The 16,189-nt window shown below is 37.2% G+C and overlaps 1 protein-coding gene across 3 annotated transcripts in view; it reads right to left on the bottom strand.

Moving 5' to 3' along the window:
- Positions 1–16,189, bottom strand: part of USP25 (ubiquitin specific peptidase 25) — a 148,321-nt gene that overhangs the window by 61,829 nt on the left and 70,303 nt on the right. For all 3 annotated transcript variants that reach the window (XM_012801589.2, XM_012801587.2, XM_023509677.1), the window contains 2 exons: positions 11,258–11,395; positions 4,246–4,322 (listed from right to left, as the gene is read on the bottom strand). In XM_012801589.2, the coding sequence (XP_012657043.1) occupies positions 4,246–4,322; positions 11,258–11,395 (215 nt within the window). The remainder of the gene's footprint in view (positions 1–4,245; positions 4,323–11,257; positions 11,396–16,189) is intronic.

A 16,189-nucleotide genomic window follows, 5' to 3' on the forward strand; every position in this document is an offset into this window, starting at 1 on the left:
AAAACATTAAAAGAACTGTAACATCTGTCGAGAGAAAAGTATTCATGTGACTATCATATACTCGGCTCTCTTATTTAGAATGTCACTTTGGGTGAGGTACTTAGGTTTATTTTTCCATTTCTTCATCTGTCAGCTAAGAGTAATTCTGGTAACTGAACTCACAGGAGTACTTTAAGTATTAAAATAAGTGACTACAGTGGGCAAACTAGGAAGGGGATGTGTCTGACACAGGCCGTGCCATGACGGGCCTGCTCTTTCTATTATCATTAGAGGTTTCAGACTGATGCTTTTCACCTGTATGACATAGGCTCACTTGGACTTGTTGGAAAGGAAAGCCACTTTCCATCAGAATATTTCTACAAAGTTTTGATAAGGTATTTCTTGTATTTACTGAGAAGAGTCCATACCATTCAAACGTGACAACTGTCACCAGTGAAGGAACAAAATACAATTTTTTGTTCTTTTTTTGTAGAGACAGAGTCTCTCTTTGTGGCCCTTGGTAGAGTGCCATGGCATCACACAGCTCACAGCAACCTCCAACTCCTGGGCTTGGGCGATTCTCTTGCCTCAGCCTCCTGAGTAGCTGGGACTACAGGTGCCCACCACAACACCCAGCTATTTTTTTTGTTGCAGTTTGGCTGGGGCCGCATTTGAACCCACCACCCTTGGTATATGGGGCCACTGCCCTACCCACTGAGCCACAGGCGCCGCCCCCAAATACAATTTTTTTTATTTGAATCTGAGTAGCTTAAGAACTACTCTATCCTTTTCTGAAGTTTCATGTTGCTGGTAGAATTCGTTATGAATTTTAGAAATTGTCTAACATACACATAGAAGTTTTTAGTTATGATTTGCACTGTATAATCTAAAAAGACAAAGTTTATCTTGGCTTTACTATATAAAAGTGTGTTGTAGCCACAAATGTACACAGAATTTTTCTTCATTAATTTTATGTGGAAATAGTCCTCCAATTGGTTTGTGGAGGACTATTTAAAAAGGGGAGAGGGACCAGGTACAGTGGCTCACTCCAGTAATCCTAGCACTCTGAGAGGCCGAGGCTGGAAGACTGCTTGACCTTAGGAGGTGGAAACCAGCCTGAGCAAGAGTAAGACCCCATCCCTAGAAAATTAGCCTGGCAGGACGGTACATGCCTATAATCCCAGCTCTTGTGAGGCAATGGGAGGAGGATTGCTTGAGCCCAAGAGTTTTAGGTTGCAGTGGGCTATAATGATGTTCTAGCAGGGGTAACAGAGTAGGGGTCTGTCTTTAAAAATTTAATTAATTAATTGAAATTAAAAAATAAAGAGGAAGGGAAGAAACACTGTCTCTGATAAAGATGTCGCATGGGTCATCATTTAATTTTTACAATAATGGTGGCCAATATTTCACTTAATACAAGAATCCCAGTAGATAGCACAGTAGTCCTTAGTGCTAGGTGAAAACATTTCTGGCCCTTCATTTTTAGGTAAGATGCATTTTCCCACTTTTTTTAAATTCACGCTTTATTGTGATGCCATGTATACAGCATAAAATTTACCATGAGGAACACATGAGCAGAGCCCCTTCCTCGCACCCACTGGGCACATCTAAGGATACACGCCTCTACAAAGTTCTGACTTGCAGTTGTTGCCATATAATTAATTACCTAGCTCACAGAGCCTGGATATTTGACCCTTTAAACCGCATGGTGAAATCTGAGCCTCAGTGTTGGAGATGGGGCCTAATAGGAAGAATTTGGGTCACAGAGGCGGATCCCTCTGTGACTGGGTTGGTGCCATTTCCAGGGAAGGGAGTTCCTGCTCTACTAGTACCTGGGTATAAGAACAGGGTGTTAAACAGAGCCTAGCCTCTTCACCCTTCCTCTTGCATCCTCCTTCACATGTGATCTGCAGACACCTGCTCCCCTTCTCCTTCCACCACCAGTGGAAGCTTTCTGAGGTCCCCCTGTGAAGCAGGTGTGGGCACCATGTTCTTGTACAGCCTGCAGAACCATAAGCCAAGTACCAACTAAACCTCTTATTACAAATCACCTGCCTTGGGTATTCCTTTGTAGCAACATACACAGACTAAGACATCCCACCTTGACGGATTAAAAAGCCCTCCCATTATCCCTGCCTTACTCTACAATAAAGCTGTAGAGTTCTGAAACTAAAACCACACAACTGTAGACAATAAAACGTGGAGGTTCTGAATGAGGCAGAGGCTGAGAAGCAGGCTAAACTAAACATACAGCCAAACTGTCCTAAAAGAAAAAAATATTAAAGAAATATGCTCAAGGCCCAGAACATCCAGAAGCTGAGGAACGAACATACTGCAGAGATAATAATCTTTACTGGATGCTGAGACTCAGGAGCATCAACAGCACATCCAGTTCAGGAATCTTGACGGGGAAATTCTCCATATGAAACTAACATAAACGGAAGAGAGAAACCAACCCAGAAGGCAGGTTTCCTAGGCCTGAGCAATTTTATAGCAAAACACACAGACAGCAGCACCTCTGGCACAAAATAAATTATTAGGAAGAGCCTCCATTAAGTGCAGCTCTGGGGCAGCACACTGGAGCTTAGGAAGCAACCACTGAGTTTGGTGGATGGAAAGAAGGTACCTTATTATCAGTTACCAGCACCATAAACGTCTAACATGCTCTCGACTGCCACAAGTTGTGACAAAGACAGTGTGCAAACAATGGAAGTTTTTCCCTTTCAATGCAGTCTTTGTGCTAAATCAATCTCTTGAGAGATTTCTCCCAATTTAGTTTAAGTTCACAGAAAGCTGTCTATAACCACTGGCCCATAAGGACTTATGATATCCTGGCAGAAAACTAAAACTAAGCTGATTTTCTCAGTTTACTGCATTATCCTAAGTGTCTATTACGGTCTTCAGGAATAACTGGACAAGGGACTGCACTAAATTCTGGGGATAATATTGTAGTTGGACCAAGAGACTTACAAGAGGTTAAAGTGTGGGGCTTGTTTCAAATTTTCAAACGTAAGAGATCAACGTTAACTGTGTGTGACCTAGTAATCTTCTGAAATCTAACACGAAGGCATATGAAATTCAACATTTGAAATGTTGAAAGCACTGTGCACATATACACGAAAGAGCGTGCAGGCTGTAGTTGCGGAACCTCAACTCTGCTCAGGCACAGACAGGATGTGCTATAACTGAGACAACATAAACTAAGAAAAAAGGAAGACGGTTTGTTTTGTTGTCACACTGCAGACACAGAGCAAAACTATCTGATTCTTTAGTACCATTTCTTGGAACATTCCCTTAAAAAATAAAGGTAATGTCATTGGGATACTTTATTTTTTACTCGAGTTTTGGTAACAAAAGAGATGGCAAGGTCTATGTTAAAAGTTGTGAGCATCTCTTAGCTACTAACATCGTATGTTTAGAAGATATTTTATTTCATCTTAATCTCACTGTAACCCATATTCTAAGGGGCTTTATGAGGCAACGAAGGAGGCCATATTTTTACTTCCTGTTATACAGTCTACAAATATAGAAATATTATATTCTCTAAAAAGAAAAAAAAAAAGAGAGAGAGAAGGGAGAAAATTTTCAGCCTGGGGTTTCAACCTCTATTCTAGGTGTTAATTTAACAAGTGCATCTTGTAGACTCAGATCACAGTCTTGTGGTGGCCATCTATACGGTCCACCAGTATTTTAAGAAAATACACAAAGGAACAAGGAGTTGGTATTAGGAGAGTGGTCTCATGAGGGAGGAATCAAGATCGTCCTCAGAGTGAGCGGATGTCCTTCTCTAAGGAGGCCGGCCACCAAGTTTAAGTGACCAAGATTTTAACGGCTGAACCCAGTGAATAGAGAATAAGAAACCAGGGAACGGTGAAGAGGAACTTCATATACCTGTCCTGCTTCGATGAAAAAGGACTTCCTCAGAATTAACACGCCTGGTATCTTTCTCCTCCACTAACCCATTCCTCCTCATGAAAAGTGAGTGCTGAATCTAAGAAAAAGAACTGAGGATATGAGATTAGCCCTGTCAGGAATCATTTTTTAGATTTTTCTGGCTTGATTCTGATCTTGTAGCAGAAACCTAAGGCTACCCGTTACTTGTAGCCACAGATCCAAGGAGCTTGTCAATAACACAGACGATACTGGGGTGCCCAGGAGTCTGCTGTGCTTTCCTATTTCTCTGGTGACAATGAATACACACGAGGAAAAACTGAACGCCTGTATTCAGTTTCTGAAACCTCATCACTAAATGTCATGGTAACTTACGTCTCCTCTTCAGCTTTCATTTGGAAGGCATCTTCTAACCAATCTAGTAATTTGTGTGTAAACTCACTCACGTCTTGCTGTGAAAAGAAAGAAAATGTCTTATTGATAGTTGAGCCCACTGATAACAATATCGATTGTTGCAACACAAAACCTATTTCCCAATTCTAAAACGGTCATCATCTCCTTAAAAATGTAATACAAAGCAAAACAATTCACATCAAATGCAAAAAAGTTATAGTTTAACCGGGGTATAAAATCAGTATTTGAAAAAACAAACAAACAAACATTATATTACCGATAATTACGGTTATTAGGTTTCATTTTAGGGAAAAGAAACATAACATACATATGTCAAAATTCAAACTTACAAATGAGACCTTAAAAAATTACTATCTGCTCAAAAAAGCTCTGTAATGAATCTTTATAAAGTTAATAGGTCGTGTGACCAAAAGGTCCTTCATTTTATAAAGAATTGTTAGTGGCTTTTCTCTTAGAAGACAGACTAGTGCTTTCTGACAATTTTCTTAACTCAACTTATACATAGAAATTTTTAAGCCACATCTACCCTTACAAAGATACCTGTTAACTCAGACAGGCTGAGTCCAGCTAATCACTGACTACTAAGTTCATCCCAGGAACCCGAAACTGACCCTCCATTCAGAACCAGCACATACATCACCTTGCACCATCCCTTTCTCTGATGTTTCCGTCCCTAACACAGACAAACAGGAAGAGATGGTGGAATCTGTACTTAGAAACTACCATAATTCTTTCCATGATATGAGTTGGAGAATAGAAAACAGGTTCACACAGAACGCAACCCTATTAAGGCTGCTAGAAGACAGATAAATCAGTAAAAGCAATTTGCCTTTCCTTATTTAAGTAGCCCCAAGTATAAAACCAACTTTCAATCATACATTTTTCCATTTAGAAGCTTTTTAAGGGCATCCAGACCAGGGTGGAGAATCTGCTTTCTAGTATAAGTATGAGCTTTTGACTGAATTCGTATTTTACAGAAGAAATCCTTTTATTTTTATTAATACATTTTTGTTCATCTTTTATATTTTTATTTAATTTTTAAAAGCATGTAAATAGAATACAAAGAATAAAATAAATGTCAATGAAATAGCACTCCTAGATTGCAAAGCACTATTTGAACATTAGTAAGTCATAAAGGCTGAACTGAAAGCTGCTTTGCTTATGATGTATGTCTGACTTCTGCCTGGTGGAGCCACAAATGCACGAGGCTGGTTAAAGAGAGTTTATAGGAGTTCGATTGCGATAGTCTGTTATCAGCTTTTGACAGTGGTGCACTGTATTTCTGTTTGAAGTGGAATTTGTGAATAGTTGCACAGCATGACAGTGTATTTTAATTCTGTCTGTTCAAAAGCCCAACATGTCAAAGAGGACCAAGAGAACACTGAAGGAAGAAAACAGATATTTTTAATGAGAAGTGAGAATTAAAATATTATCTTGTTTCTGCTAAAGTTAAGATGATTTGTTTGCTTCATGATACTGCAATATCAGTACTAAAGGAATTCAATGCTCGTTACCATCACAATACTCAGAAGGACGACAAATATTTTAGAGGGAGAGGTGTGAAAGATTGTATTGCAGAAATTAAAAATGAAAATCAAAAGCCAAGATGATTCTTTCAAGCAGCAGTAAGAACAGGAAATAATGCCACTCAAATAGCTTATAAAATAGCTTATGTACTTGAGGGGAAAAGGGAACCCATTCAATGATGCAGAAATTGTGAAATAATGTGCTGCCAAACTTGTAGGATGCTTAGACCCAGACAACGTTTCAAAATACAAACAACTACCTCCTTCAAGGTGAACCATAACCAATCAGCAGCATGAATTAGCCTTCAACTTAACAGAACAATTACATGCAGTACTTCAAAAGGAAAATATATACTATTCAAGCACTTCGAATTAATCAACTGATACTCCTGACTCATTGTTGGTTCATTAAGGTCATAAGAGGAGGTTTTCTTAGCTACAGAGAGTTACTCACTTTTGGCACAGACAGGGAACAGACAACTACAACAACTTTCAAAATAAATGTAAAGTTGGACAGCATTTGGTAAATGCAGTGAGTATATGTACAAATGGTGCCCCTTCCATGACAGGAAAACATGAAGTGTTTATTGCACAGATTAAAAAAGTATTAACAGATGCCCTCAGTTCTTTTCATGTATCTTGCATCAGCAACATCTCTGTGCTGAAGTTACAGTGACAGTATGCCACAATTTATATTTATGCAACTGTAACACAGCATGGCCAGTTTTGTAACATGCTGGAGTTGAAAGATGAGATAGTGGGTGTGGATTTGCCCTGTCATTCTAAAAATGCATTGGCTATTGCAGGGACAGGTGTTAGTCAAAATTTTATCTCTGTGAGAACAGACAGTTAAATTTTATAAAGACAAGAATCAGTAATGTAATTACTGAAAGAAGATTTCTAGAAGAATGCAGCATTTGTGTGTGATGTCATGTCAAATCAAAATGACTTGAATATTTATTTTCAAGGTAAAACTAAGTCTACACACGATATGTGGCAAAAAATCCAAGCATTTCAACAAATTCTATCTTTTTTTCAAAACACTCTTCAAAAGGAAATTTCAGATGAATATTTTCCCCAGTTAGAAAGGCTACTGATGAGCAGAATGACAGATCTGATGTACACGAAGCATTTGAAGAACACACAACGGTTACAGATTTATCAATTGGAGAATACAATCAAGGTTCATTGACTTTGAGAATCACGACATCAACTCCAATTAGCACTTTACGCTCACATAGTTGACATCACTCAGGCACCTAAAGAACCTCAGATGGGATTGATTGAGCTCTCAGTAGATGACATTTTAAAGTCATTGTCTGATGTGAAGAAAAGACCTGATTGAAATCTGGAAAAATGCTATAGAATACCCATGCCTTCAGCAACATGTCCAAAAAATGCTTTCTTGCTTTTCAACCGCTTATTGTTGTGAATGTTTCTCCTACTCAAATCAATACGCCCTTAGTGTCACAAATGACTGACACCCACTTAGAGGACGAACTGAAACTGTGAACCTCCATGCTGCAACCAAGTATTCAAATGCTTTGCAACCAAAAGCAGACAAATTTAAAATTAGCAGTTTTCATTTTTTGAATTTATTAAGTTCATATTAGTTAGATTTTTACAAAATAATGTACCTTCGTAAGTATATCTAATTGGCGTTTCTTGGATGCAGCCTTATTTGATTATTGCTAGATTAATGTGACCATCCAACATGAAAAAGTTCCCCACCCTTGATCTAGGCCAACCTATTCACCTTTAAAAAAATGTTAAAACTAAAGTCTAAGAAGCTTAAGCAAATTGCTCCAAAGCTAAAGAGTTAAATTGGACTAAACTCAGCACAAAAACTACATAAACCACCCCAATACCTACAGTGGGTTGAACAGGTACATGCCACAATAGAATCTCAAAATGTGCCCTTCTTTGGAATAAAGGTCTTTGTAAATTTAGTTAAGGTAAAGAGCTCACAATGAGATCATCGTAGATTAGAATCAGCCTTAAATCCAATGTTGAGTCTTCTTATACGACACATAAACACACCAAAGATCACTGAAGACAGAGACAAGATTAGAGGTCTCTGCCACACCCTGGGGCCACCAGAAGATGGCAGAGGCCAAGGAGGATTCTCCCCCAAAGCCATAGGAGGAAGCAGGATCCTGACAAGATGTCTATTTTGCCTCTTGAATTATCACAGAACAATTTCCTATTGTTTTTAAGCTGTCTTGTTTGTGGGTAATTTGTTATGGCCGTTCTAAGGCACCAACCTGAAGCAACTTTCCATACTTGCCTATAACTTTACTTACCTTGAAGGCTACAACTAACAAAAAACACAACGGTACCTAGTTAATCACAACCCTCTTCAGAAGAAGTAAATCCTTATCCTTTTTATCAATTGATCTGAACTTGACGATCATAAAATATTCTACCTACTTCTATCAAAAGAACAAAACTGATCATCAGGATAACACTTTACTCCAAAAGTGAAAGAATTAAAAGTATGATTAAAATTGACAGCACCACATACCAAAAGGTGTTCCACAAGATTCTCAAATGTTTCAAAACATGATATATTTCAAATATTTAGGCACAACAAAAAAATGAAAGTATAAATTTACTTTTTTTAAAAAATCATGTTTAACATCATTTATGGTTTTATTTCACTAAGTCACTGGAGTGTACTCAGACTCTCAAGAGATGAGGGAAAAGAAGAAAATCAAACTTGTATCGGCCTCACTGGAGGGTTACACGTGTGTAAAAGACCTCTGAAGAAACAGAATCAGCAAAGAGAAAACTAGCGAGTCCACACTGCTAGCCCAAAGCGTTCACACTGTGGCCCGAACGGCTGTCACAGGAAGAGCACCTAACAGCATTAACAGCAACCTGTGTCCACTGACTCTATCTCCAACTGAAAAGCCCCACCTATGCACGTAAGTTTATTCTGTAACCACCGTAAGTATGAAAAGGGATTAGGGATAGAGAAAGGAGCTATAGGGAAGTAGGCAAAAGGTCTGGCCTCCTAGATAAGAAGGTTAAAAGGGGCCCTGCCACAAACAGTGAGTTTGGGGAACTTTGTGATTCGGTTGACCGAGTACGTCCTGTTCTCCACAAAATGTAGTTTCTAGCTTGTGACACAAAGTGGAGTAATGGTCACAGTTACAGAACAGTGTGCAGAGCAAATGTCACAAATATCACAGGCCTAACAGACGCCACCACACAAGTGTCAGAAAAATAGCATATAGCAATTATGTCCAAAAAGAGAAGTAACGTGGGCACATGTGGCAAGTGGGGTGACCTATAACCAACAAGCAATAGGCAAGAATACTTAAGGACCTCAGGGAACCAATGAAAAACTCATATTGGTAATTACAGGTGGAGCTAGGGTAAGATGCTTATACCTGTGTACTGCCTTTATGTGACATCTCCTGTTACTTGCAGAGGGAACCCTTTTCCAATCTCTCTGGAAAAGTCTATGCTTATCTATCTAAGCTCTACTTTAAATAAAATGCACTATTTACTTTAAATAAATGGCACTCTTTTTTCTGCTGCGCTGGAATCCAGGCTGCTTTATTCCCACCTCCCCCCATATCTTACTTTCACTTTGACTTGGGCAAACTTGCTCGTCCTGCTATGTGAATCAGTCCAGACCTACTGAAGAAACGCAAGAGTCTTGGAAACCCAGGACGAGAACATAGTCACAGACATACAGATATCTATACATCTCTGGAAAGCAACAGAGAGAAAGTGCACAAGAAAACCACAAAGAAAAAGAAATTCCAGAAGAAAAGACGAGTCAAGGAATAGGAGTAATTTTTTTAAAATTTATTTGTATGCACAGAATCACTGGACAGGATAGAAGAAATTAAAAAAAAAAAAAAAAAAAAACCAAATAAGTAAAACACACTTAGAACCACAAGGAGTATCCTAAAATGGTAGTTTAGGATCATTCTTTGAAAAATTATTCTTTCTTTGGACTTGTGTTAGTGTTACTCTGACAAAGATAAACAGACATTAACTGTGACAGGACTGCACCTTTGTTAGAAATTTTTAAAAGTGATGTAAGCACCCTTTTTGTTTACTTATCTCTGTCATCCAACATTAATTTAAAATACAAAGGAAAAAAAAAAAGGCCCAGGAAAGACAGGGATGCAATCTTTCAGAGCCATCCTCTTTCAAACCATCCTCTGTCCACACCTCCATGCCACAGAACAAGTCTGTACTACAAAAAACAGACTGCACGCTCAGTGGCCATGTGAACCTCCTCTAAAACAATGTTCTATCTTCTGCCGGTTAACTTTCTGCTGCCATCTTTTTCAACACCTGTTATTATTGTCTATTTGTTTTCCTTCTTTAACTCCTCTGATTGTTCAAATTATATGTGATGCCTTCTTATTTATAGATATTTTCTATTTTTAGAGGAAAATTCTCAACATTCTAATCTAACAAAGACTTAAAAGCAAAAGAGCAATACCAAAGGTAATGTCACTCAAAACCTGTTTCTAAGGTAATCAAGGAAGACTACTCCCTGCCAGCAGAATATCAAAAACACGTATGCTCCCTATATTCCGACACTGGGTTATCACACATTTGTGTAGATTTTTAATTACACATTTATGAACATTCTTAATTTTACCCATTGTTTTCACTTTGTTTTTATCATAAATTACAACTTCATTTAACACTTCCAAGATCACTTACATTTTTCCTAGTTTAAAAGTAAGTCCCCCAAGTAAACAATGTTTTAAATGACTCAGGCTATTTATTGTTTTACAGTGACTCTTATTTTATGCACCCATTATGCCATGAATTCACAGAGAGTGTGTTCCAGCAGCTCAGGCTCCTTTCCGCTGGTTCTTACACAGTGGGCTTCTCTGGGTGTAGCAGGCTGGCACTTCAGTCGAACCCCAGGTACCTTTCCCTCTGGCTTCTTTCTTTTATTGATCATTTTCCTTGATGCATTTTAGGAGGCTGTCTTGGCTTTAAGAGTGCTTAATATGCTCAATCAGAACATTAATCCACTGAACGAGAATCCTGCCCTTCACTTGTTTGTTTACAACAATGCCAAGGGCATGCTGGGTAATCTGTGAACCCTCCCAGTTTTGCCATGGTAACATCTGTGTGGCATGTCTTTTCCAACAGTACCCATTCCCTTGATGGCCACAATATCACCTTTCTTGTAAATTCGCATATATGTGGCCACAGGAACAGTTCCATGTTTCTAAAAGGCCTAGAGAACATGTACCATGTGCCTCTCCTCTTACCCTCTGTGTTCATCATTCTGGTGAATTACTGGAAGATGGGGTCTCCTCTAGCCCAAAGGGACTCAGGATATTTTTAACAAAGCTGAATAATGCATCTTAAATTGTCACGTATTCTTTTAAAAAGCTACTTTAAAATCTATTCGATTAAGTAAAATACAAATAGTGAGTGAACAAGTGGGACAAGGCTACCTGCTGTGAGTCATTTGACTTGAAAGCATCCTTAAGAATTTCAACCGCTCTTGATGGATCAACATACTTCCTTTTGGTACCAACAAGAAGTGCAAACAGATACCTCAGCTCACGCATAAAAGGCAAATTCCGATGTTCCTGTTGAAAAACAAAAACCTTAAGTGAAGATTAACGCAATCTTCACAAAAAAACAGATAATCATTTTACCAGTGGCCAAAAATTAGGGACGAATCCAGCACTCTGCATCCTAATTAAAGAAAGAAGAGTGTTGGTGCCAAGAGACTCAAAGAAGTCAAGCACAAAACAGCCGAGGAATGAGGCTCACAATTTCAGCATAAATGCCACATATTCACAGCAAATCATGTCATTACCCAGCCAAGAATATCCTCCTCATTCAAGTCTGCTTATTATAATCCTTCCCATTCAGTAAGGGCCAGCTGCTGCCGAGGAGAGCAACAATCGCAAACATTCAATGAGTGCTCCATACATGCCAGGCACTGTTCTAAGTCCTTTACTCCAATACACCAGTTTAAGCAAAAAATCTCTCCTCCTCCATGAAGCCTTTCCAGACCCCTTCAAATCAATGATCCCTTCAAATCCCACAGCTACTGAAATAATACTTTTCTCTGAGCAATGAATCACCAGTTGGCACTGTCATTAGACTAATGTTAGAACCTTTCTAATTATTTTTTAAAAATTAATGATTTGTTTATATTTATAAAAGTACATAAATCATTTTGTACTTATTTTATAAATATTTTAATAATTATTAAATACATTTAACAGGATTATAATTTTAAATGTAATTACAGTATAATATTAATCTAACAATTAATGAGACCAAATCCTAATATGAAATGAGGGCATCATCCTACTGGTCCTTGGAAATCTTCCTATAGTTTAGTTCCTCAATAAGACTGCAAGACTCTCAAAGGTAAGAATTTCTATATCTCTTCTGCGACTTTTTGTTACACAAAGCAGGCATTCAATCCTTACTGGATGACTAAAGCAAACCCTCTAGACAAAAAAGTAAAACAACGCATATTATCGATCGCTGGCAAATTATTTTAAAACAATTAAGGAAACCTTAAAAAATAATGCAATTCATAGCTATGTGAATGTAGCTCATTTGTATCATAGCTTACGACAACAAATCAGACAAGCAGTTCTTATTTTAGTTCTTGCAATAACAATTTTAACAGATAAAGTGTAAATTATAATATTTAAACACAAGACCATTTTTTCCAAGTTTACATTGTTCACTTTCTCAGCATTATAAAACTGGAGTAGGGGTATGTAGTATGTGGGAGTAAGGGGATATCATTATATAGAATGATATAATCAACAAAGAAATAGTTGCTTCCAGATACATTTAAAAGGGAACAAAATTGATTCCACACACTTGTCGTTTCACCCCAAACCTACGTATACCATTAAAGCAGTTAAATAATATACTACAAAAGAATGCTAAACTATGAAAACCATAGTTTTATTAAAGTATAATAAATTCCATCATCAATAAGGAAGGTGTTACCAGGGATAGTTAATAGCAGGGACTTATTAAGACGATGGGCTGCGACCAAAATGGCATCAGCCCCAAGTGAGGCTAAGTGGCCTCTTTTAAAGCAATTCAGGGTGGTGCGTTAGCTCAAGAGGTAGTGGGCACGTCAGTCTTAGCAGGTGTGGTGCAAGAGATCAGCAGGTTATCTGCTGGAGGCCTTGTACAAGGTCAGGGGGTTATCTGCTGGAAATGTGTAACCTGGAAGGAATGTTTTAACAGGACCAGAAATATAAAGAGAGTTCTCATCTTTGTTTAGTGAATGTCTAAGTCCACCAGAACCAGGGAAAAACTAACAGAAGGTTAAATACAAAACTTTTAAATGAGCAAACAATTCATGCTTTTTCTTTAGGACTTCCTATTCCCTTACCAACTGCCCTATATAAACACCTATATTTTTAAAGTGTAAATACTATTCATTTTAATCCACAAAATAATTTCCTAAAGTATCCTTTTTCCTGAGACTGATGTCTTCATTTATCACAGCAACTAGGTTAATGCAGTTTTTTGAGACACTCCTTGCCCAAGTCACAAGGACGGGGTAATAACTTCTTAAAATTTAAGTGAAATTCTTTCAGAGAAGGACATTTGAAAAGTAAAATACTTTGACAGAATGAAGTATTTTTGTCTCATCCAATTCCTGTGGCTAGAAAATCTTTCTGAACTTCAAAAGGCAAAACCATAAATGATAAAAAGGGGTAGCTCCTTCATTTGGCTAAATAATAAACATATTACCACATACAGAAAGTGTTTTAACTACCTTTTTTGTCTTTAAACAGATTTGAGATAAAATAACTTACATTATATTATACATTACAAAACACACAATTTTATGAGCTCCACATAGGTATGCACCATGAAAACATCACCATAATCAACATAACTATCCACTCCCCCCAAAAGATTCTTCTTCCTTCATTCCCTTCTCTAATCATTACCAGTTACATCAACAGAATCATATACTATGTTGCATTCAATATACTTATTTTGAACCTCCTGTATATGATTACAATAATTAATCCCATCTTATTGCTGTGTGGTATTCCACTGCATGAATATACAATAACTTGTTTACTCATTAACCTGTTCTAGCTGCTGTGGATATCAGTGTACATGACTCTGTGTGTTTTTCCTGAGTAAATGCCGGAAGGGGAACGGCTAGTTTGTATGGCTAATGATTCTGAGCAATAACTAAACTGTTTTCCAAAGGCATTATGCCACTTAACATTCCCACTAATAAAGTAGTAAGATTTCCAGTTCCACATTCTATTAACATTTGGACATGGGCTATTATGTTTAACTTTATTTTTTTCTCATGGGTACACAATGGCTTCTCTAGTTTTAATCTACATTTCCCGAATGTGAGCATATTTTCAAGTAGTTATTTGCCATCTGCATTTTTGGGATAAAGTGTCTATAAGTATTTTTCCCAGCACAATCATAGGTTGTCTTATAATTACTAAATTGTGCAACTTCTACAGATGCTGTCTTTGCTAACATTTCCTCCCAGTCTGTGGCTTGCCTTTTCATTCTGTATAATTTTTCAAAATTTAATTTTGATGCAAATTTATTGACTTTTTTTTATAATCCATGACTTTATCCTCCTTAAGAAATCTTTGCCTAACCTAGAGACATTAACACTTTCTTACTTTTTCATCAGAAATTTTTATAGTTCTAGTTTTCCCTTTTAGATCTCCAGTCATTTATGAATTATTTCACTTTACATAGGTCAGGTATGGCTTGAAGATTATCTTCCTATATAAAACACCACCAGCTGAAAAGATTTTCTTTGCCCACTGAATTGTCTCAGCAACTTTGATCAAAATCAAATCACTCCATTACAGGTAGGACTATTCTGTCCATCGATCAATACAACTCTGTTTTGGCCAGTAAGATAGTACCTTACTCATTGTAGCATGATAATTTATCCTTCCAACACTCTTTCTCTTTTCTCTCAAAAATTATATTACTATTCTATATCATTTAAATTTCCAGATAAATTTTAGAATCAGCTTGTCAATTTCTATGAAACAGCCTACTGGGATCATGACTAAGATTACACTGAATCCACAGATTAATTTGGGGCAACTGACATGTTAATAATATTGAATCTTAGTTTATTTCTTTAATCGCTCTCAGTGACATTTAGTAATTTTTAGTATACAAATCTCCCATTTATATGTTTTGTCCACTCTCTCCCTAAGTATTTCATAATTTTATGCTGTGGTACAGAATTATTTTTAAACTTAAATTTCCAATTATGTATTGCTAGCACATAAGTATTTTGTGTGCGTTAGTTAACTTTGTATCACATAACCTTAATCTAACTTCTTGGTTCTAGAATCTTTTGTTGTTGTTGTTGTTGTGTAGAATACTTAGTACTTTTTACATAGATAATCAGTCTTATAGTTTTTCTTCCTATCCTATCAGCATGCTGGTTTTGGGGGGGATTTTTGTTGTTTTTTTTTCCCCCTTTTGACATTGGTTAAGAACTCTACTTTAATGTTAATCTTACTTGCTCCTGGTTTGTGGAAAAACGTATCCAGTCTTTCATCTTTAAGTATTATATTAGTTGAAGTATTATATTATAAAGGGAAATTACAAACACATTTCACTTATAAATGAGGATGCAATATCCTAAATAACATATTAACAAGTTGAATTAAAAATTATTGTTCAAATAATGTACTTTGGTGAAAAGTAAATCTAAATTATGTGAGAATTAGTCACTATTTTCTTTTCTTTTCTTTTTCTTATCCTTTCCCTCACCCCTTCCCTTCATCTCTGTCTGCTCTCCCCTTCCCCCACCCCTCACTGTGTCATTAATTGTCATTAACTGTCCTCATATCAAAGTTGAATACATAGGATTTATGCTTCTCCATTCCTGTGATGCTTCACTAAGAATAATGTGTTCCACCTCCATCCAGGTTAATACAAATGCTGCAAAATCTCCATTTCTTTTAATGGCTGAATAGTGTTCCATGGTATATATATACCACAGCTTGTGAATCCATTCCTGGGTTGAGGGGCATTTAGGCTGTTTCCACATTTTAGTGACTGTAAATTGAGCTGTGATATACAGTCTAGTACAAGTGTCTTTATAATAAAAGATTTTTTTTTTCCTTCTGGATAGATGCCTAGTAATGAAACTGCAGGATCAAAGAGGAGGTCTAGGTTGAGTTCTTTGAGGTTTCTCCATACTTCCTTCCAAAAAGGTTGGATTAATTTGCAGTGTCACCAGCAATGTAAAAGTGTTCCCTTTTCTCCACATCCGTGCCAGCATCTACAGTTTTGAGATTTTGTGATATGGGCCATTCTCACTGGGGACAGATGATATTTCAGAGCAGTTTTAATTTCATTTCTCTAACATTTAG

This window comes from Otolemur garnettii, unplaced genomic scaffold (genome assembly GCF_000181295.1).
Source record: "Otolemur garnettii isolate 467f Iridium unplaced genomic scaffold, OtoGar3 scaffold00009, whole genome shotgun sequence".
Taxonomy (NCBI): Eukaryota; Metazoa; Chordata; class Mammalia; order Primates; family Galagidae; genus Otolemur; species Otolemur garnettii.